The sequence below is a fragment of the Corvus cornix genome, chromosome 2 (genome assembly GCF_000738735.6).
Source record: "Corvus cornix cornix isolate S_Up_H32 chromosome 2, ASM73873v5, whole genome shotgun sequence".
Classification (NCBI taxonomy): domain Eukaryota; kingdom Metazoa; phylum Chordata; class Aves; order Passeriformes; family Corvidae; genus Corvus; species Corvus cornix.
The window spans coordinates 130,680,872-130,702,934 of NC_046333.1; the positions used below are offsets into that span (position 1 = coordinate 130,680,872).

Genomic DNA, 22,063 nt, shown 5'->3' on the forward strand with positions numbered 1-22,063 from the left:
AATATACTCAAAGCTTGCTATAGCTCATTAACCATGGATGGATCTTGATGGTTACTTTCATGTTGTTACTGGTAAACCATTCTGTAAAACTACTTGGTTTTACTTTTTGCCTTCCCAGTCTGAGATCTTGCATTGTGCCAAATTTTAGAAGCTATCACCCCTTCACCTTGATGGGGTAAAAAATAAAGACTGAAAGCTTGTAATAATGGGATGTGATCTCCCAGCAATTACCTCTCCTTAAAACTGGTAATTCCCTGGGTGGTGCAGGTGCAGGTCTAGCAGTTGGTTGTCACCTTTGACTGTTGCCTGTAATATTTGACTAAATGTATTGGTTTTGCACAGCCTGGGTTTTGGTAGCGGGGGGGCCACAGGGGTGGCTCCTGTGAGGAGCTCCTGGAAGTTTCCACCATGTCCAGCAGAGCCAATGGCCGATGGCTCTAAAGATGGACATGCTGCTGGCCAAAACTGGGCCAATGAGAGAGGTTGGTAACGCGTCTGTGATGACGTATTTAAGAAGAAAACCAAAACAAAGTCATAAGATTTTGGATTCTAGTCAGAAAAGAGGAGGAGGTGAGAACATGTGAGGGAAAACAACATGGCAACACCAAGGTCAGTGCAGAAGGAGGGGGAGGAGGTGCTCCAGGTGCTGGAGCCGAGGTTCCTCTGTAGGCCACGGTGAGGACCATGGTGCAGCCGCTGTGCACCTGCAGCCCATGGGGATCCACGGGGGATGCAGAGATCCACCCGCAGCCCGTGGGGGAGGTGCCCACGGTGGAGCGGGTGGATGCCTGGAGGAGGCTGTGATCCGGTGGAAGACCCGCTGGAGACAGAGGACCCTGCTTCCAGGCTGGAGCAGCCTGTCCTTGGAGGACTGCACCCTGTGGAAAGAGAGACCCACGGCGCAGCAGTCTGGGAGGGCTGTGTGCCCGTGGGAGGGGCTCACGCTGCAGCAGGGGCGGGGTGGCTGCTGCCTGTGAGGGTGGACCCACGCCGGACAGGTCCTGTGGGAGGGACCCCACGGTCGCACAGGGGAAGGACTCCTCTCCCTGAGCAGCGGAAAGAGATCTCGGTGATGAAGTGACCAAACCCCCATGCCCTGCCTCCCTGTGCTGTCGGGGGGAAGGAGAGAGGGGCTGGGGGCGGGGGGGAGGGGGGGGAGGAAGGTGTTCCAAGGGCTTATTTTACTTCTCATTATCCTCCTCTGATTCTGTTAGCAATAAATTCACTGTGTAACTTTAAGTTAAGCCTGGTTTGCCCTTGAAGTGTTGTTTTTTGGGTTTTTTTAGTCCCGGTCCTTAACTCATGGAGCCTTTGTTAACTTTCTTTCTCTCCTCTGCCCAGCTGTGCCAGGGGAGGGTGAGCGAGTGATTCTCATCAGTGCCTGGCACTGGGCCAGTGTCAAACCTCGACACTAAAGATGAGTGAAATGTGTTCTGGCTTTCTTGAGCAGAGCTTCACTTCCAGCCTAGATATGTCATCACCGAAGTTACAACACAGCTGGCGACAAACACCCTTGCCTTCCTAACAACCTTCTAGTAAAACTAGCAAGCCTGTTCGAAGCAGGAAGAGGGAGCATTTTTGATGGAGCAACACCTCACACAGTTTGACCAGCTGGATGTGGAAGCTCTGCAAAAGGCTGTTCCTGAACTGTTACCATCACTATGTGAAGGGAGATGCTCTTGTTTTTGTTTATTGACAAGAAGATGCGGCTGGGAACTTGTGCTTGGAGCACTGAGAAAATGAGTACTGTTTGGTTTGATGAGTAATGGGGAGTGATTGACACTGGAGTGTTCTGGCTTGTATTCACACTTCCATTGATCACAGACTAACCAGAGCAATGAGTTCCATGCCCAGATTGTTTTATGCATGTTTAGTGGGACTGATGTGTTCGCTTGGTGCATTCAGAAGGACAATTTCAGTCTTGCTCTCAACAACAGCACACACAGTTCTTGTCCCAAAAATATTGCATCTTTCCTGAAGGAGCAGCAACCTGAATGTGCACTTCTGAGAGGCTGTGCTTCCAAGACAAGCCCAACTTACAACAGAGAAGTGTATCTGCTGGGTGACAATTATTCTCCAATGATTCAAGTGTCCCAAGGTCCACTCTCCTTTATGCAATAGTGGTTTCTTCCTGTTTCTCTTATGGTGGTTCTTGTAGCTTGGCTGGGTGGGTTTTTTCCATACAGGCTCAGGAGAGTGACAGATTGCCCATTTTCCCCCAAGTCACCCCCCCCCCCCCGGAAGCAAAGTTCATCCTGTGCCTGCTCAGCTTGCAGAAGAGCGGGAGGGAGCAGCTGGATGCATGTGGTGCTTTGACCCCGGCTGAATGCCGGGCACCCACCAAAGCTGCTCTGTCACTCCCCTCTGCAACTGGACAGAGGAGAGAAAATATAACAAAAGGTTCACGAGTTGAAACAAGGACACGGGAGATCACTCACAGATTACCCTCACGGGCAGTGTGAAATGGGGGAAGATGAGGAATTTGCGAGACGACGTTGTGGCCTTTGCCACGGAATAGGGGAAGATGAGAAATTTGCACCTCAGCGTTGTGCGCTTTGCCACGGGCGGGCTCCCGGCTGGACCACGCAGGGCGGGCTCGCTCCGTCCCCGCCCACGGCCGTGACTGGCCGCGGGACGGGCCAGGGCTGCCCGTGCCGTGGGTGCCCGCGGCGGGAGCAGCGCAGAGTCGGGCTGCGCTCCGCTCGGCGGGATGGGCCGGGGGCGGCGGGGCGGCTGCGGGCTGCTCCCGGTCCTGCTGCTGCTGCCGCTGCTCGGCGGGGCGGCGGGGTCCGGGTGCGGGGGCTTCCCCCGCCTGCTGCGCTTCTCCGGGCAGGTGCCCGAGAACAGCCCGGCGGGGACGCGTGTGCGGGGCTTGCGGATGCCGCTGCGGGGGCTGCTGTGCCCCGGGGAGCCGGCCGGGGAGTGGGCGCTGGAAGGCGACGGCGCCTCCCGCTTCTCCCTCCAGCGGCGGCCCGGCGGCGGCCGGGGGCTGCTGCTGCTCCACACGGCCGAGCCCCTGGACCGGGAGGCGCAGCCCGAGTACGAGCTCCGGCTGCGGCGGCGGGCGGGACGGTCCCCCCGGCAGGCGCTGCTGCGGGTCCGGGTCCTGGACCGCAACGACCACCGGCCGCGGCTGCCGCCGGCGCGGCCGCTGGAGGTGGACGAGCTGGTCCCGCTGGGCACGGAGGTGGCCCGGCTCCGCGCCTCGGACGGCGACGAGGGCGCCAACGCGCGCCTCACCTACCGCTCCTGGCCGCCGGGCGCCGGCAGCCGCCTGCTCTTCGTGGTGCCCCGCAGCGGGCAGGTGCTGACCGTGGGCTCGCTGCTGGGGCTGCGCCGGCTCCGCCTCTGCGTGGCGGCTCTGGACCACGGGCGGCCGCGGCCGCTGCGCAGCCCCGCGCGGTGCCTGCGCCTGGCCGTGCGCGGGCGGGGGGCGGCGGGCGGCGCGGGGCGGCGGCGGGGGCCGCGATCGCTGCAGCCGCCGCCCGAGCTGCCGCCGGGATCCGGGGCCCGGCGCTACACGGCCCGCCTGACCCCCGGGGTGCGGGTGGGCGACACCGTCTTCACCGTCCCGACGAGCCGAGACCGGGAGGCGGGCGGCTGGTTCGAGCTGGCCTCTCCCGGCGCCACTCCCGTGGGGGTCGACAGGACGTCGGGGCGGCTCTACCTGCGGCGGGAGCTGCGAGCGGGCGGCCGGGCGGAGGTGCTGGTCAAGGTGCACCGCGGCGGCGGAGGAGGTAGCGGTCCGGGACGGGCCGGGGAGGGTGGTCAGGATGGGGTCGGTTCTCCCCGCGGCTTTGCCCCGGGTGGGTCGGGATGACCGCGAAAGGGACGGGTGGGCATGAAGGGTTGCCCCGAAGGAGGGGGATACTAAGCAGGCACGGCCGTGCCGGGCATTTGCCATTCGAGGTGTAATGCTGCCCTCCGTGGAGTGCGGAAAGCCGCAGGGGGCTGCGGGAGCTGGGTGGATGGCGTGGGAATGTGCCGGCTCTTCCCCAGTACCAGTCGCAGAGCTTCTGCCTCTTGCCTTTGAAGGAGCAGCTGGAAACGTAGGGAATGGTGTTTTGGTTATATTGTCTTGTAAGGAATTCTTTTCACAGTCGGTTCTCTTTTGTGGGACCAGAGGTGTCTGCTCAGGGGTTAACAAGCAGATAGGATCCGGTAAAGAAGGGGCCACACCACAGTAAACAGCTTGTCTCATAGTGGGGGCAGTTAGCAGGGAGCCTCTTCTGCTCCGGTCCTGCTGGAAGGACCTAGGAAGGAAGAGGTGACGCTGTCCTGGGTGTGGGCACTTGCAGACCTGCAGCTGCAGCCCACTGCGCTGGGGGATCCCGCTGCACCCGCTCCCTGAGCCACGCCGAGAGAACCCTGAACCATGCTGAGAGTCAGCTACAGGACTGGCAGAGCAGCGCATGGGAAGGGAAAGAAGTCGGTGCAAAACAGATGTCAACGAGCCTAAGACAAGCAAAAAAAAAAAAAAAAAAAAAAAAAAAAAAATCAAGTCTGAATCAGGAATCCTAGGAGTTGGTGTAGAGAACTATATGGAGATACTGTAGTTATACCGCTGTGTTAAATCCTCTATACATCAAGAGCTTGTATACTGTTACAATAACACAGCAAAGAGAATGGCTAGACTTGATAAAGTTCTTAAACCACATTAAGCTTGAGGTGTGTTATGGCTACATGAGCCATCCTTTCCATGCGTTCCTTTCATCTTAGAGCAAGTTTTAGAGTGTGTTTGTAAGTGTAGCTCAGGTCTCTGATAACATCACTGGTTATTTCCTTGGGTTTGTTTTGTATTGTTTGTTTTTCTTTTTTCTTAGATGTTTGCAACTTTACTAAAGAGGGCATATTCACCAATTTCTATCAATGAATTTTACAGCCTAGTGCTCAGGAAATGTGAAACATAGAGGTGGGAGGAAAACAAACGTGTTGAAGCATGCTGGGGGCTGTGATCTTTACCAGACTGCTGTGTGCAGTCTGAGAATCCAGAGCTGCCTGCCTGAGAAATTTATTCTTGCAGGAATGGGATGTGTTGTGCAAGTGACAGACACTTAACATTTGAAAAACTCTGCACAGTATTTCTAGGCACTAACTTTAAGCAAATTGCCTGATGTTTGAAGTAGAACAAGCTAAAGATGGAGTTGGAAAGGGGACACACAGCTTGACTGTCTTGCTTATTTATAGTGAAGCAAATAACCTTGTGAACAGTGTTCAACGTATGATTAATTGTGTTGTCCTCTCCAATCTGGTGGTGTACAGCATGTTTTTACCACTGTCTGTGCATTAATAATGTATTGACAAGAGATGAGCCTCAGGGAGAAAGGAATTCAATGATCAAGTGGGACAAGGTCATTTAGACACTCCTTTAAGCTACTTTGAAAATCAAAACTCTGTCATAACTTTGTACAGCAACAAATTTGGGATCTTTTTCTGTCTGCCTATTTTAAAAAATATGGTGAAAGGGTGAGACGATTTGAGCATCCATTTTTTTATCTGAAGAAACCTGGTGAACTGTCAAAAGTCAAACAGAATTAACTTTGGTCTGCTCCTCATTTCTCCTCGCATCTCTTGCTAAATGTAATTAACAGTCAGTCACAAAGTAATCAATATTATGGAATATATGCCAAACTTTTAATCACCGCTTTAACTGAAAAACAAAGCTATTGGACCTTTATTAATTGCCATCTCTTATGCAAAAGTCATGAATGGACTCAGGCATTTCACAGGTGCTGCTTCTCCAGGCAAGAGTGTGTCTTGGGGTTTTGGATGTATTTGCCTTTTTTTTTTTTCCCCCAAGAAAAGAAAAGCTTTTTTAAAAAATAAGCTTTAAAAAAAAAATAAAACAGGAGGTCAGAAGGTAACTTAGAGCACTGTTTCCTGCAACAGCAGTCCTAGGAAGACAAGATATTCCTGTGCACAGTTGAAATACTGAAATAAACTGAGCGCAGAGTACAATAACCTTCTGAATCTTCCCAGTTGCTCCCTAGCACACGTAGCAGTGGTAGGGAGGGGGCTGCCATCTGTTTTGTGGGGACCCTGTAGCAGGCACTGTGAAAACACAGCTCTTCTCCCATTGAATATACACTTGGTACATGGACTGTGCATTGTAAAGATGTTTGCACAACTTCTGTGGCTTGTCTTGCTTACCTACACAGAGCAGTTTGCATCTTCTTTAGGAATCTGGCAGCCTCCATCTATCTGACAAGGCCTTGTTGTTCTGGGCTCTGTGCATACATAGTTAAGGGTTGGACCTGGAGTTCAGACAAGACTTACACAAAGGTATGAGCTGAAGACCAAACATTTCTCGTCCAGATTTTCTTTTGGAACATTTCACATCCTGGAAGCATTGGCTGCACCATCAGAACAATGTGTGGCCTGAGCATAGAAAGGCTGGGGGTAGTGAGGAAGGGTTGAAAGGGTCGAAGTTCCCTTTCTCTTCCAAGTCTGCCTCTGTTCATGCACGCTTGCAAGTACCTACACAGGTTCTCATACTTGTAACCAACTCACACAGGGTGGGACGTGCAGTGACTGTTTCCTCTTCTGCCCCCTCAGCTGCCCTCTCTGATGCTGGCAATAGGTACTGGTGTGCACTGCATAGAAGTCTGACTTTCAGGACATTGTCTATCATGCTTCAAAAAGCAATTTCTAACCCCTGTTCTTCAACTCTTGAAGACTTTTAGCTCTCTTGGGGGTTTTGGTTTGGCCGGGGGGAGGGTTGGGGTTTTTTTATTTTTGGTTTGGGTTTTTTGTTTGTTTTGGTTTTTGTGGGTTTTTGGGTTTTGGGGGGTTTTTTGGTGGGTTTTTTGTTGTTGGTTGGTTGGTTGGTTTGGTTTGGTTTTTTGTTTTTAATCTTAAGAGCCTGTCACAAAGGGCTTACAGAGTGTACACTGCCTTGGCTTGAAATAGTGAGACCCAGTGGGGGATGTCCATGTTCCTGCACACTCTCACACTCCACATGCTATCTAACTGAAAACAACTGTGTAAGAAGTCACTCCATAATCTACGAAGGTTAATTTTTTTTGGCAACAGTAGGAACTCAAAAAAAGCATGGCAAGACGAATCTCCTCCCCTCCCATGAGTCTGCAGAGCTCTGAAGGGTTAAAGGGTTGACGTTAGCAACCCTTTAACTCTGGGATGCCTGGAGACATCAAAGCAGGGTAAACACCAGCAGGTAGTTTAAGACTGAAGTGAATGAAACAGTTGTTCAGTATTTTCCTGGTTTTGGAATTGAGATGGATATCTCATTCCCTGTTCTCTTTCAGATGGGATAACAACTGTTTACTACTGTAAGTGAATTCCAAGGAGATAGATTATAAATCTGACTGAGGAGGCTGTAGCATAATGCAGTTCCTTCAGTGCAGTGTCTTATGGTAGAATATGATGGGTGTTGAACCCTTATGACTCACTGGAAGCAAACTGCATTTTAAAAAGATGTCTGTCAAATCTTGACATTCCTGAAAATACAACATAGACTGCACATGGAAAGAATATGTGGTTTGAGTCCCTTGTACTTTCTTAAGAAACTTCCATCAGGATGCCTACTGGGAAGGGAAACCATTCAATCCATGTAATACAGCTTTTTTAAAAGCTAACAAGTAATCCATATATGTTGCTGGCCATGATTTCAAATCAAGACATAGATTAGGTTTGGGGGGTTTTCTTCTTTTTCTTTTTTTTAACAGAGCCAGAAATGGCCCACTGCTTCCTGGTACCCCCTGACATTTTTAGAAAATAAATCTCACTCCAGAAACAGAAATTTGATCTGATCAGGTATGGAGGTCATATTATACGCTGCTTTTTTTTTTTTTTTTTTTTTTTTTTTTTTTTTTTTTCCTGGGCCTGGGGGGCAGTGTTTCCTCCTGGTATCAGACTGATTAAAACCATCTGTGGATGCCATTAGTGTGCCTCCAAATTCAGGTACTGACAGAAAAAGGTTGCTTCACTTAACCCGTGAAACCACTTTAATGGCCAGGGATCATTGAATGAAAGAGCAAGCTCCAGGATGAAGGTTATTATGTTACCCTGTCTGTATCTTTGGAAAAACCTTGCTGGGGAAAAAAAAAAAAAAAAATTAATGTAAACATATATAATGATCCAGAGGCAATAAATAAGGCTTAAGAATGCCTGATAAAGTCAGAAATTTTGAGAGGCCAACAAAAAGCTTAAAACGGAAAAGGTAAATGTAAAGCTTATGTCACAAGTACTCTTGGTAAGTTTTGCAAGCTATTTAAATGATGAGAAAACCTCTATCACAACAAGTTTGAGAGAAAAACAGTGGGACACCTTAAAAATAGAACATTCAGCCCTTTATTCTTAAGATTAGCATCTTGAATCCTTTTATACAGACTATGATTTAGTATTTCCGAGTTTTCATTACATTTCAACAGCAGGAAGGCATTTAAAAATCTGGTTTTAGACCCAGATCAAAGCTGCACCGTGCCAGAAACACCCCTGCATGCTCCTGGTGTTGTCTCACACTCCAGGAGCACTGTGCAGTGTGGAGCAGTGTTTGATTTTTGTGTACTGGGGCTGCCTTTACACACCTGCATTACACACGGGAGGCCCAAAATTCACACATACCATGTTTGCACAGGCAGTCTATGCATAGTAGCTCCCCTAGGCAGGTGTGCACATAGCCTTCTCTTTTGGGACTATGACTGAAGTGGAATTGAACGTGCTCCTGTTTGTGTGTCTCCCGTGGACTTGGAAAGCTGTGTCCTCCCCAGAGAGCAGTGGCTTCACAGCCGGTGTTTTGGGGCAGGCATTAGGGGTTTCCTTGCTGGAGCAGTCAGACCCTGGCTAGTGCAGAACTCAGCAGTACTGCAGTCTGAGCAGTGAGGTTGGCTTGCTGGTGGAAACTGCCCAAAATTTAAGAAAAAGTAGAGCAGAAAGTTTAAGAAAAGCCTTTAAAAACCTGACCTGAGGAAACAGGCTGACAGAAGGGGCTTGGAGTTCTGCTCCTGACATGGATGTTGCTGATGGAATGACCTAAAAGCAGTGCTTGATTATTACCGCAGGCCTAGGCCCTAGGGTATATCACCGTGTCCCACAGCTGTAGGGAGGAGGAGAGAAGATCCGGCAGACAGGAATTGTGCAGCAAGATTGATTTATTTAATTATTTTACAAACTCTTTTATAGACTTTTTTCTTCATAGTCTAATTGGACAAAGGATCAGCCACCACCTGGGATGATTGGCTAAAATCCTAAAACATCCATTGTCAAAATATTTTTCTACTGTACCATAAACAGGACTTTTCAAGGTTGCAGGTGGTTTGGTTGTTTACATAACTGCTACCTCTTCTGTGAGAGAGAAAAGTCTCTTACGGGCTTAGAAAATAGCAAGAAAATCCTTGCTAGCAGCATATTTGTATCTGCACTTGATGACAACCAGGGTAAGGAGCTGTAAGTTCCTATGGGTGACTCAGCTTTTGCCTGAGTAAGCAGCCCCTGTGTATAGCACAGACACTGCTTTGTGAAAGAGAAGTAGCAGAGTGTCAAGGGCCATGTCTGTGGAAGGGGAAGAGGATCTGTTTAGAAATTTAGTATATAAGGACAACTGGAAAGCAATCTAGCGACTTTACCTTTTCATTTCTTAGGACACAGCATAGTAGCCAGCACACGGCTCCTTTGGAGGCTGCTGCTCCAAACGCCTCTCAGTGCTGCTGCCCGGCTTTCCCAAAGGGGCCTGTGCTGCTGGGTCTGAGCTGCTTCTCACAACTGCATCCAGTGGTGCTAATGGGGTAAAGTTAATATTCCTACAATTTTTTTTTGCATATTTGTGTACATATCAAACACGTTTGCTGTTCTAAAATGATTGTATTTTGCTGGTGACGTAAACTTTTAAAGCATTTGGAAAAAAGTTAATACACTCTAAGTATGGTCATAGGAAGAGCTGTTACCGCATGAAGCCTCAGCAAGCAACTTTCTAGTTTAAAAACATTTGAACAACCTACAGGGAGAAGAGACTTAATTTTGTTAAAGGACAACACTGATAAATGGCTGTAGTTTTTCACAGAAAGTGAAAAATTGGCTGAAGATTTTTCTTTGTTGTCCATGTGTGCAGTGGCACCTGCAGTTGCCTTTTAGCTCAATGGTCCCCCTGGGTGAGTGCACAGGTAGTATTGAGAAAAGCAAGACCTTGCCTCTTAAATTGGGTGAGGGTGTGTATATATAGAAAATGTGTACAGGTGCTGGTGTATATTAAGAAATATGTAATAAATATAATGCAAAATGATCTCTGCAGGCTGCTCTTTCAAGCTTGCTGATTGTGGTTAACTGAGGAGGGAAAATTGAGATTGGCATAGCTTTAGACGAGGCAGTTGGTACAGTCACATTGCCCACGTGTACTGTGGCTACTGTGTTTACCCACAAGCTGCTGTAGTGGTTTGTGGACTGCCGAGGGAGTAAACAAAGGCCTATTGCCATAACTGATGGTAAGGGTGTTCCCTTGCCTTCAAGACACTGTACTTACTGCTTGGTCCAACATGAGTCCAGCCAGTGCCCTAGTGTGTTGCAAGGGAATATGATGCTCCTGGGTGTTGTATCCAAACCTTAGGAGCATTTGTGAGACACCAAATCTGTTAATTAATAAAAACATCACACTCAGGAATCTCTCATCAGTGTTTGAAGTGGAGCTGACCCATCATGTTCATGACAGCTGACTAGCTGGACTACAGGTGCTCCCATAGAACTTTCCTTAAGGGAGTTGGAGAAAAGAAATTCATAAAATTAAGCCTTTGGTTTTGAAAGGGAAATACGTTGTTGTGAAGGCTTTCCCCATTGTAAGAGCTTCTTGATGGCCCTGCACTTCTCCCAGAGGGAGTGTCAGCACATGCTGTAGCTGGGGCAGAGATATGAGCATCATAGGTGTTGCTGACTGGACTAGTCTTCAGGACTAAGTTAAAGCTGCTTTCTCTTCTCCTTTACCTCAGTGAATACCTTTTTTTGGGATGCTCATCTTCTGGCCAGCTGCTGATGTTCAAGCTTGTAGGAATAATGTACCACCAGATTCAAAAGCCACCTGGGCAGGAGAGAGTGGCACAGTGGACAGCATGACTGTGTAAATATCATTAATATTGTCATTAAAATGCAAAAAAAAAGCATTTCTAGAAGTGATGATGAACTCTGGTTAAAGATCAATTACTGCCACAAGAAATTTTGGTTTAAATATCCCCAAGTAGATTATGCCTATGATCCTGAAGATGACAAGGGGGTTTTAGCATGGTAGTAACCATTTCCCAGGTGTAGATTTCCTGGCTATGGTTCAATAATGAGCCAAAGCTCCTGATGTCTTGCCCTACCGCTGAGGACTAGTGGTGTGGCTGACAGCACAATGAGGGACTTTCTAGGCATTCCACCTCGGTGTCCTATTTCAAGCTGGGTACTTCAGAAACTTCTTCACTTACCACACTGTCTCTTTTCAATTCAAATGATTCTTTTTGCCTGAGGGGATAGAAACAAAACATAAACTAACATTTTTAATGCACATTTTTTATTTCTCAGTTTTCCACCATTAGTCCCCTCAAACCCACATCAATCAGTGCAGCTCTAATCGTAATCTCAGGGAAAGAGATTCTCTTCTCTTACGTTCCTTCTTCTGGTAAGGGAGGAAACTAAAGGATTAAAGGCATGAAATTGATACAGGCTTGCAAGAATAGCCACTTGCAGTTTCAAAACCCTTTCCAGTTCTTTCTTTGCTTTCATATTCCTGTCCAAGGACGGTGTGGGTGTATCTGCTCTGATCTGCTGAAGAGTGTTTAGCCCTCCAAGACACAAACTTTGCATCTCTTCATTCCCCTCATTCTTGCACTTGCTACATCCTAACATTTTTACTTAGGATGCTCTTAGGTGGTGATTGATTGACATCCCTTTTGTTTATATGCCTTTTTTAGATGTAAGCAAGAGGTAAAGCTGAAGCCTTGGGGATACACCACTATCTCCAGGAAAATCACACGTTAGTAACTCTTCCAGACTGATCATACCAAGACTCTTTCCAATATGAGGTGCAGAGGCCAGACTATCCTGTCGATAGTCTGGTTTCACAGGGTGTAGAGCCTGGTTTCCTGATTATTTCCTTCCTTGCAGTGGATGATTCATATTGACAAAATGGGTGAACTACAACATCACTAGGTGATGTTGCATTTTGATTTAATAGGATGCTGTGGTTGTGTCAGGAGCAAAATAAAACACAACTGATTTCAGAGGTTTGATCTGCTAATGCCTTTGCAACTATGACAGTTGGAAACCCAGTGCATTCCTGGAGAAAAACTTTACTTTGTCAAGGCTGGTTTTGTTTCACTGACTTGTTTCAAGTCAGTGTGATAATTTTACACAGTGTTTGGTTGCCATGTGTCTGTAACACCTTAATATCCTTGAGGTTCTCACACCTGATGTGTGTGCAAAGGGGAGCTACCAGAACAGAAATGTCCCTACTCACAGTGCTGCTTCTGAACAGCCCTTTCTGGATGATAGGGGAAATTAGTGCTGTTTGACTGACCTCCTGTTAGTCTCCAGACCATGTTCAACACTGCTTTTTTAGGGTTTTGGACTTGATTTGACTAAAATCTGCTCTTCGTAACTATCTTTTCTTCCACTGATGCCCTGCTAGAATTAGGGCTCTGATCTATGTGGATATAACCTGGACTCTTTTGTCAGCATGCTTGCAGGTTGCTTCAATTTAAATTTTGTTTATGTGGATGGAGAAAACAGCTTCAAGTCTGAAAACCTGAAATAAATGCTGAGGGCCTGAAGGAGTGAGCCAGATCTCAGCTGCAGAAAGACATTCCACCCTATAGCTGAAGTTTATTACCCCCTGCTGCTGTACCACAGCCCTCCAGGTTTGGCCTCACCCCATGTTTTTCCTTTCATGTGTGGTGCTGGATGTTTCTAGAGTGCCATTCGCTCCTTTTTTCACTTCTTACCCTTAAGCAAACAGCAAAGATAAAACACGAAGTCCAAAGAATGTTTATGTCAGAAGTTCCTTCAAGCTGCAGGGGAATGAGTGACATGTGGACATGTATGCCTCAAAAATCAATGAGATGCAAAAGCTGTAGGGCAGGGAGATTAAGTTGTGATGGAAAGGATTTAACAGTCTTGCTGGTTCCATGTGCCTGCCTAGAGGCAGGTTTTGCCACAACAAAGCGATTGCCAGCAGGTATTTGTCTAGTCAGGTCTTAAAGATCTCACTGATGGATGCTGTCTCACCTCTCTGTCCACTATCAAGGGCCCCATTATCCTTAAAATTAAAAACATGCTGAGAGATCCCACCCCCAACATCTAATGCAAGTCTTTTCCTTGGGAATGAGAGGTAGTTATATTTTGGTTTGCAGGTTATGGAACAGCTGACTGACTTCATACATCAGTCTTCAGCCTCTTATATCACTGTTTGCATGTCTCTTGCAGTCTCCTGAAAATCTCCAGGTCTTTTCAACTCTCTTGAAGGCCATGCTTCCTGGTTTTGCTCTTGGCTTTTCTCTGGATACTTGCCAGCTGGTCCATGTCTTTCTTGAAATCCAGCCCCTAGAACTTTAGTTTAGCCCGGGGAGGTTTTGGAGTCTTGTGGACATTTTTCTGAGCAGCCAGCTCTAGGTAGCCCGGCTTGAGCAGAGCAGTCGGACCAGATGATCTCCAGAGGTCCTGCCAACCTCACCCATCCCATGAGTCTGTGATCTGAGGCTTTGCTAAGTGTCACAGTTTTGCCAAGGTTCAGTGAGGGCTGAATATGAGCCAGTGTGCACCCAGGTGGCCAAAAAGGCCAGTGGCATCCCAGCCTGTATCAGCAATGGTGTGGCCAGCAGGACCGGGGCAGTGATTGTCCCCCCTGTACTGGGCACTGGTGAGGCCACACCTCAAGTTCTGTGTCCAGTTCTGGCCCCTCAGTTCAGGAAGGACATTGAGATGCTGGAGCACGTCCAGAGGAGGGCAATGGAGCTGGTGAAGATTCTGGAGCACAAGTCCTGTGAGGAGCGGCTGAGGGAGCCGGGGGCGTTCAGCCTGGAGAAAAGGAGGCTCAGGGGTGACTTAATCACTCTCTGCAACTGCCTGGAAGGAGGCTGTAGCCAGGAGGGGCTTGGTCTCCTCTCCCAAGTATCAAGGGATAGGACAAGAGGAAATGGCCCCAGGTTGTGCCAGGGGAGGTTTAGATTCGATATTAGGGAAAAAATTCTTCACAGAAAGGGTTGCCAAGCATTAGAACAGGCTAGAATTAGAACATCGTCCAGGGAAGTGGTGGAGTCACCATCCCTGGAGGTATCTAAAAGACATGTGGATGTGGCATTTAGGGACATGGTTTCATGGAACCATTGAATTGTTAAGGTTGGAAAAGACCTTTAAAATCATCAAGTCCAACTGTCAGCCTAACACCAGCACCATGTTCACCATTAAATCATGTCCTCAAGTGCCATATCCACATGCTTTATCAACACTTCCAGGGATGGTGAATCCCAGGTTTAGTTGTGGGGTTGGCAGTACCATGTTAATGGTTGGACTTGATGATCTTAGAGTCTTTTGCAACCTAAATTCTTCTATGTTTCAATTTAAATACACCTTTCAGAGAAGGGGAAGGTGACGTTTTTGTAAAAGCCTAGAAAATATGGTTTATTTGAACAACACAAATATTTTCCCTGGCATGCTGTCCTGAACTCAGTGAAATTTATTCCCTTGTCCTTTTTAAAACATAAAGCTCTGTTTTAGTGCTGACTTTTGGTGGGTTTTACAGTACCTACAGCAGGATTAGGACCTCGTTATTTATTGGTACTTAACACTTGGATCACCTACATGGAGCAGTATTAAGAATAATCTGTATAATTACAATTTTTGAAATCATTCTACAGGTTTCACTAAATGGGAAAAATACTTGACTAGATATTCAATCTCTGCAGAAATTAGAACTGCCTGAATTTGACCAATAAATGAACAAAAATATCTTTAAATGCTCATGCCTACAAGTTTTCATCCCTTTACTTGACCCTAGCAAAATAACACCGTCTGTAGCTGGCTGAATTCGGACATGTATTTCTCAACCCTCCTTCTTGGCTGTAGATAAAATAGTGACTGCTCCAGCTGCTCTCATGAGCCACTAGCTCATGCTGTGGGCTGTGCCTTGTCCTACACAGCAACACAGAGGAAAAAAAAGTAAACCAATGTTCCCGTGTATGCAATAGTGGTACATGAGAAAACCAGAAACCATGTAATCTAAGAATTTCCTCTGGCTAAGGAAACCACGTCTTAAATGATCCTAAATATGTTAAAAGCCCACAAAACTTCAGTTAAGACTTTTCCTTCCTGGAAATTATTTTCTCTGGGAAATTGTCCAGCATGTATTTTTACTGCAGGGTAAGGCTGCTCTTAAGTACACGTCTGACATATCAGGGTATGTCTATCTGTGGGTGGCCTTTTATTTAGTATCACATCCCTGAGACGTACACTTAAAATTGTTTGGAATTTCTGGCTTACTTCTTGCCTTTGGTGCTGGTTTTGTCCATGTGCTCCTGTCTTCTTCCATCCTGTGTGAAACATGGCCTTCCTGAAGGCAGAGATGAAGGGTTTCCGTATGAGACACACATACACCTGAGTGGGTGTTTAATTTGATAGTGGTGTAGCCCTTAACAGACCTGCAACCTCAGTGCAGTTTGCTGAAGTATATGATCATATTATAACAGGCAGAAAACATGTATTTCTCATATGTACCTTTCCACATCCCCCCTTTCTACCTTTAGTTTCTCTTTTTATTCAAATTTATTCTCTAGATTCAATAACATATTCATTTTAATTTTAAGTCAAGTCTTAAGGCCATTTCTGGAACACAAATGTGCTTAGGAAAATTTTTTCAAGAAGCCCATATATACCTTTAGCATCTGTTAGTGACTTGTTGTGAGTTAAAGAGGCTTGAATATAGGTCTCTCTAGAGGTAAAAATACTGTGATTAAATCTCTACATGTCCTTTGCAGTGGAAGATTCTTTCTCAGTTTGTTTACAGATGGCAGTGGATAAGATCTTAACATTCCTGACTAAAGTCTGTGACCAAGCTGTCTAGAAATGCATGTGTTTTTTGCAGATGATGACTGGTACCTCTGCCACGTGACACTCCTTGCCCCAGAAGAGGAACTTCTGTCCTGGGGCATGTACCCATACCCGTACCTGGCACGTGTCGATCCCGATGCGCGCAAAGGCACTCTCATCTACCAGCTTGTCGCACGTTACAGTAGCCATGAAAACGCCACTGCTGGCATAGCTTACACACTCATTGCAGGTAGGTCTACCCTGAAAAAAAGGTAAAATTCTGTTAAGTTGCAGATGTTTCTGAACAAGTTCCCATTTTATAATTTCATTGGTAGATTTTTCCCTTGGGCAATCCTTAAAGATACAGCAGGTACAGCAAGTAGAAGCTGGAAGTGCTGTAAGTATGTGGATGGGAATCTTTCTTGTTGCCATTTTCTTTGCTTTACTTCTATTTTGAAATTGATGGCAGCTTTACTGTTAGCTTAAGGCTCCATTTCTTACTTGTTCTTGTCTCTTTACACTGCACTGGTCAACAAAATAGTGCGAGTGAAAGATAAGGTGAACGACTGGAGAGGTAAAAAGAACTGCATACAAGGACATAGGTGGATGGGTTGAAGATAGCTTACCTTGAAATGGTGAAGGTGCAAATGTTCTTGCTGTGGGGCATGTCTCAGACTGGCTTTGTGCATGTATTGATAGGTGGTGAGGAGCGATTCCGAGTGGATAAGGATACTGGCATTATCATGACAACTGGCTTGCCTTTGACGTGGAACAAGGAGTATGTTGTTACTGTGGAAGCCTCTGATGAGTACGGCAACAAAAGCCCCTACGCCTCTGTTTCCATCCTGGCAGGCTCCCGACCTCCGCAGTTCACTAACATGTCCTACAATGTGTTTGTCCCTGAAAATACTCCAGCAGGAGAAAAGTAAGTTTTACTTCTTTAGGTGACTCGCTCCCAGCAGTCCGAGAGGACCTTCACAGAGTAGAGTGAAACTTTTGTGGTTTTGCTTCTCAGGACTATGCATGTGAGTTAAAAGACTCATATATGCATTTGCATTTGCCTTACATTTGCATTACACTTTAAAAATAATGTTGTGTTTTCTAAAAGAAATTATGCCTGTTCTGATGTTTCAGAGTCTCCAATGTAGCACATGGGATATAGTCTGGGACACTGGAATTACTTTAATATTTTTGGGGTGTTAGTGCATTGCATCATGAATTAGAACACCCAAACTACTGGCTATGCATCTCCTGGAGATTTAAACAAATGCTTGAAAAATAGTCTTTTAATTAATCAGGTTTGGAGCTGTTTGTGTCCCGTTTGACTTGTATTTAAATTTCCAGAAAGACAAGTCATTGCCAGACTCTTGAGATAGCAGCACCAGTGTGAAGTACAAAAAGATAAAGCTCAATCTCCAAGCGGCTCTGCTGTTGCATGAAGAGTAGCTAATCCCAGCCACAGTGGGGAGATGCTCCCAAGCTGGCTCTGGGTTTATTGGCATTGTGCAGCTACTTGAGAGCAGAATGGGCTTTAAGGCCTCGAAGGAGCAGGTGGAACAGTGCCATAAGGCCTCTAAGGAGCAAGAAACCTCAAAATAAACTGATGACCTAGGAAAAATTGCTGGAGATGTGCCACTAATCCTTAAGAAAGACTGAACAAGAAGGAGGAGGGAAATTTTTCTTCTTCCCTGGAGCTTTCAGTGAGATGAGCTAAAAGTATATTGTCATGCTGGTGAAAGACTGATGTGAGAGGTGGAGCTTCAAAACATAAGTCATAGTAGGGAGGCAAATATTCCTTTGATGTCCTGCCAAGGTGGACAGCAGGATCTGGAAAGCCCTGTGCTCCATGGGTTTCCCATCCATGTCTGAACCCATTTCTTTTCTGCATATACAACTTCAGAGAAACTCAGAAGTATAGTAGGTCACTTATTTCTGAAAAACTGAGAAACTGAGGGTAAACCAGTAACTGCTGTCAAGTATTTAGAAAGGTACAGTGGGAAAGAAAAAGACGTTTTAATGTTAGTGGGGGTTGAAATGGATTATTTCATCACTGCTATGTCAGTGAGTAAGTTTGGTGACAGAAGAGAGGGTAGATGGGCTCCCTCTAGCAAAAGGGGTTTCCAGTCTGAATTTAAAGCTGAGCCAAGCATTGACACCTTTCCTCATCCTCATCTTCCTCTCCTAGGTGCTGAGGAGGCAGCTTTTGTTGTCATTGTTTTGAAGCAAAAGGTTGTTCTCTCATTCTTTGCAGAGTAGCAGTTGTTGAGGCTGTTTCCTTCCAGAGCCAGCCTCTTTCCTACACTCTCCTGATGAACCCCTCTGGGCTCTTCCGGGTGAGGCAAGAGAGTGGAGAGCTCAGCCTGACCCACGCTGTGGACTACGAGAGTGAGCACCACCTCTATCACCTCTTACTGAAAGCCATGGAAGTTGAGAGCACTCTCAGCAGTGTGACTGAGGTACACGAATCACTTCACGTCCTACCCACGGTCTGCAGTCTTGTTACCTTGCTAGAGGGACCAGTTACACAGATGGACAGCCCAGGACACTCGTGAGGATGCTGGGCAGGGAGGAGGCCTTGTAGTACAGGCAGAAAGCTGGGCTCTGACCTGGGTTCAGATCTAGGCTCTGCAAATACCTCTTGTTCCTACTTTTTGGATTTGCCTCCCATCTTGGGAGTGGAGAAGGAAATAGTTCTCTGTGTTACAGGAGTAGTGTGAGAAAAATAGCATCAGAGGTGTAAGTAAGGATGGGAGAGCAGCAAAAGCACTGACTGCCACTGCAGTGTCCAGAAAGAGGTGCTTTTTTTGCAGAGTGCGGGAGCTAAAATCCACTCTCAGTGTGTCCTTTTGTCTCAGGTCATGGTCCATATCACTGATGAAAACGACTGTTCTCCTGAATTCCAGCGTTCCATTTACAGCAGAGACAACGTTCCCGAAACCATTCCTGTTGGCACATCTCTACTGCAAGGTGAGGACCATCCTGTTACCTTTCATTTCAGTCTTGCCACAGACCTGCTGGTTTGTTACCTGTTTGTGTTCTGGCCATGAGGAAGTGCCCTCTTCCACAGGCGCTGCCTCTGTAAGATGTGGATGGCAGCTTTCCTGGCCGTCTGTGGATGGCTTTTAGGTATTCTGGAAGTAGAGTTGTGAGTGTCTTCAGGTGAGGATCACTGTGCTGTGCCCAAGGAGAGATCTTGTGGTATCCAAGGGCAGTTAAAGCAGCTGGTAGGAGGTGACTTAATGGATTGCCATGGCTTGTTTCCTTTAAATGTTGTCTTTTAACTCATATTGGTAACCTTTTTGTGACCCAGAAGCAGCTGCAACTAGTTTTTCTTTTCTTATTGTGTTAAGAAAAAACAGGGCTTTTAAAAATAGGCAGCTATTTTTATCAAATAGACATTAATGCTGTATAACTGACTTGCAAAGTGCTAAAGGCAAAAAATTTGGGAAGCCTGTGAACTTACATTTATGGTTGTGGCTTACCAGTCATCATCCCAAGTTTGTTGCTTTTAACATGGCTATTTGTCACTTGCATATAAACCCTGAGTGCAGAGATGACATTTTTAGAGGCTAAAATAGTATCCTGTTGAAAGAGTTCAGGGGTGATGAACCCTGAGAAATGTGTATGTGCCAATGCAAGCGTTAGCAAAAAGACAACAGTGTAAATTTCCCAAAATTGGAGCTGAACTCTGCAGGTTGCAGAGGTGATAAGATGCTTAGCTTTCCTCGTGCAAGGGGGCTGCAGGGCCTGCTTTCTCTAAACACTTGCTAAGAGAGTTCAGAGCTTGTCATACTTAATTTTTAGATTTAATGGCTCTTGGGAAGAAAGAAATTGCTCAGAATAATCAACTCCTAAAATTCCTAAGCATGCGATTTTCCTTAAAGAGATGAATGTTCTTCTCTCCAGGAGACTTGTAAAGCTCATCAAAACTCCACTTGTGGGGGAAAAAATGTATGCCCCATGTCCAAGCAAGCAGAATGTCAAAGCCGTGCAATTGCATCCCATGTTGTTGTCTTGCCACATGGGGTAGATTTCAAGGGAAAGAGCCATCTTAGAAAAGAAAATGTGAGGTGGAAGTATAGTGACTGTCAGTGGAAATGGTGTGTGAAGACTCACTTGCTGTAGAAGGGCTGAGCAGAGTTGTTAGTGGCTGTAAGGGAGCTGTACCATGTGCAGGATGAGACCTGTGCCACCAACTGACTGCCAAAGCAAGTGTCATCTCAGGAAATAAAAAAGGCAAACAGCTCTACAAACGCTGTAGTTCCTTGAGGGGTGGGATGTTGCAGCCTCAGAATGACCCACAAACAAAAATAAATGCGAATATGAGACAGGCTTTGCCATTCTGAGCATGCCTGTAGCTGTTGATGGCAGTGAAAAAGGTAGCATGATACATGCTTTTGTTAAAACTGTTGATTATGTGAATGTAGGTTTCAGTTATCAGCCACTTTTATTTTAGCACACTCAAAGTCTGAAGCGTGGAGAGTGCTCTCAGCAGGGCCCTCAGCCTTCAGCTGCATCGCTGTGCCAGCAGAGCAAGTCTTGGAGTTGTAGCTGGCAACACAGTCGGCTTTTGAGCCAGAGGTAGCTTGCACTAAGCTAGCTTGGAACATGTGCAAGGCCAGCACAGAGCTGCTTGTGGCTGCCATATGATCCTTAAAATATCATTTGCAATGCACACCAGTTTCAAGGACAGAATGAAATGGAGGGGAATAGAATTCCCTGTTGCTATTGGGAAGTAAGGCCTGTTACTGTCATGTACAGGTAAGCGCCACATTCCCTATTTGCCTGAAAACTTCTGGGGGAAAAGAAGTGTATCATTAAGCAAATAGAATGTATTTTTGTGAATGGTTACAATAGCTCACTAATGACTGTAGATTAAATCAGAATTTTTCAAATCAAATATGTTTTTCACATTCTGCATGCCTTTCTAAAAACAATACTTAACCACTGTATTTCACAGATTTAAATCACTGTCATTTTAGTCTTTGAGTTTTTAATATATTTTGTCTCTTAGTATAACAAGAGAGTGATTGACTTTAAATCCCCTTAATTTTGTAGTCCGTAACACACACAAATGTTTATTCACAGTGGGTTTTGGAGAGATTTTAAACAAAATGTTACAACCAATCTAACTATCCTTGTAAACAAAGATGAATAACTTTCCACAGGCAGATGTAGTGGAAATTTTTTGCAACTAAGTAGAACAGTTTTTCAGTGTAGTTTTGAAATCATTCTCTGCTCCTTTCCTATTTTGAGTTAATATTCAGATAGGGATGGGTTGTTTCCACCACCCCTCTGTGGATGATGCTGCAGCTGTTTGCTGGAGTGTCCACGCACTGTAGTCACTGTTCTGCTTCCAGAAGGCTGTGTGCTACCACAGTGGCTACATCTGGATCCTGTTGGTAGAATAAGGAGTTTGTTTATTACCAGTGTGGGTATGATGTGAAGCCTCATTGTTTGGCTAGAAAAATTGCAAGGTAATTGGAGAGATGAGCTTCCTCTCTTAAAAATCACTTTTGATGCTATGCTGTGAGCTCCAGGTCTCTGTTGTGCAGGTTTGCTGCTTCTGAGCAGATGGATCACTCAACATACTGAATAAACTCTTACTGGGAAGGAATGTTTGATCACTCTTTGTACCTTGAAGCACCAGGTAATTAAAAAGTATATAACTTGCTGGGAGCTAATTAAATTTGAACATGGCATTCCTGGAAAGAGTGAGGAACCAGTTTATGACTGATAACATTCAACCAATGTGCATACTAATTGTGTGCTAATTACCAGTGTTGAGTGCTATTTGTACAAAGCATTTTGTGCAGTATTGGGATCACAGCTCTCTTGCAAATTCACCTGGTTGCGATCACTCAGGCTGGGTTGGAGCAGAGAGAAGAGTTGTTTCGACTTTTCACTCCCAGCCTCCTGCTAAGTTCCCAGACTCTAACCACAAAAAAAACCCGAAAACACTTTTATGGATGAAACCGATTTAGGTGATGCCTGTTCTCAAAAACTAACAAAAAACCAGAGTTGACTTGTTAGGAAACAACATAATCAAACCTCCTTTGCA

The 22,063-nt window shown here is 46.1% G+C and overlaps 2 protein-coding genes across 3 annotated transcripts in view; both read left to right on the top strand.

Moving 5' to 3' along the window:
* The first annotated feature begins 2,710 nt into the window (after positions 1-2,710).
* LOC120411754 (cadherin EGF LAG seven-pass G-type receptor 1-like) lies at positions 2,711-3,820 on the top strand. The gene has a single exon (XM_039569718.1). The coding sequence runs from the start codon at positions 2,711-2,713 to the stop codon at positions 3,818-3,820; it is 1,110 nt and encodes a 369-aa protein (XP_039425652.1).
* LOC104692898 (neural-cadherin-like) overlaps positions 3,473-22,063 on the top strand; it is a 53,786-nt gene continuing 35,195 nt past the window's right edge. The window contains exons 1-5 of one of the 2 annotated variants that reach the window (XM_039549927.1): positions 3,473-3,737; positions 16,058-16,252; positions 16,702-16,927; positions 18,254-18,458; positions 18,858-18,969. In XM_039549927.1, the coding sequence (XP_039405861.1) occupies positions 16,123-16,252; positions 16,702-16,927; positions 18,254-18,458; positions 18,858-18,969 (673 nt within the window). In that variant the 5' untranslated portion in view covers positions 3,473-3,737; positions 16,058-16,122. The remainder of the gene's footprint in view (positions 3,738-16,057; positions 16,253-16,701; positions 16,928-18,253; positions 18,459-18,857; positions 18,970-22,063) is intronic. The other variant, XM_039549926.1, reaches the window with a different exon arrangement.

Bases quoted from the DNA above. Each gene is read 5' to 3' on its own strand.
- LOC120411754 (XM_039569718.1), top strand. From the start codon at position 2,711: ATGGGCCGGGGGCGGCGGGGCGGCTGCGGGCTGCTCCCGGTCCTGCTG.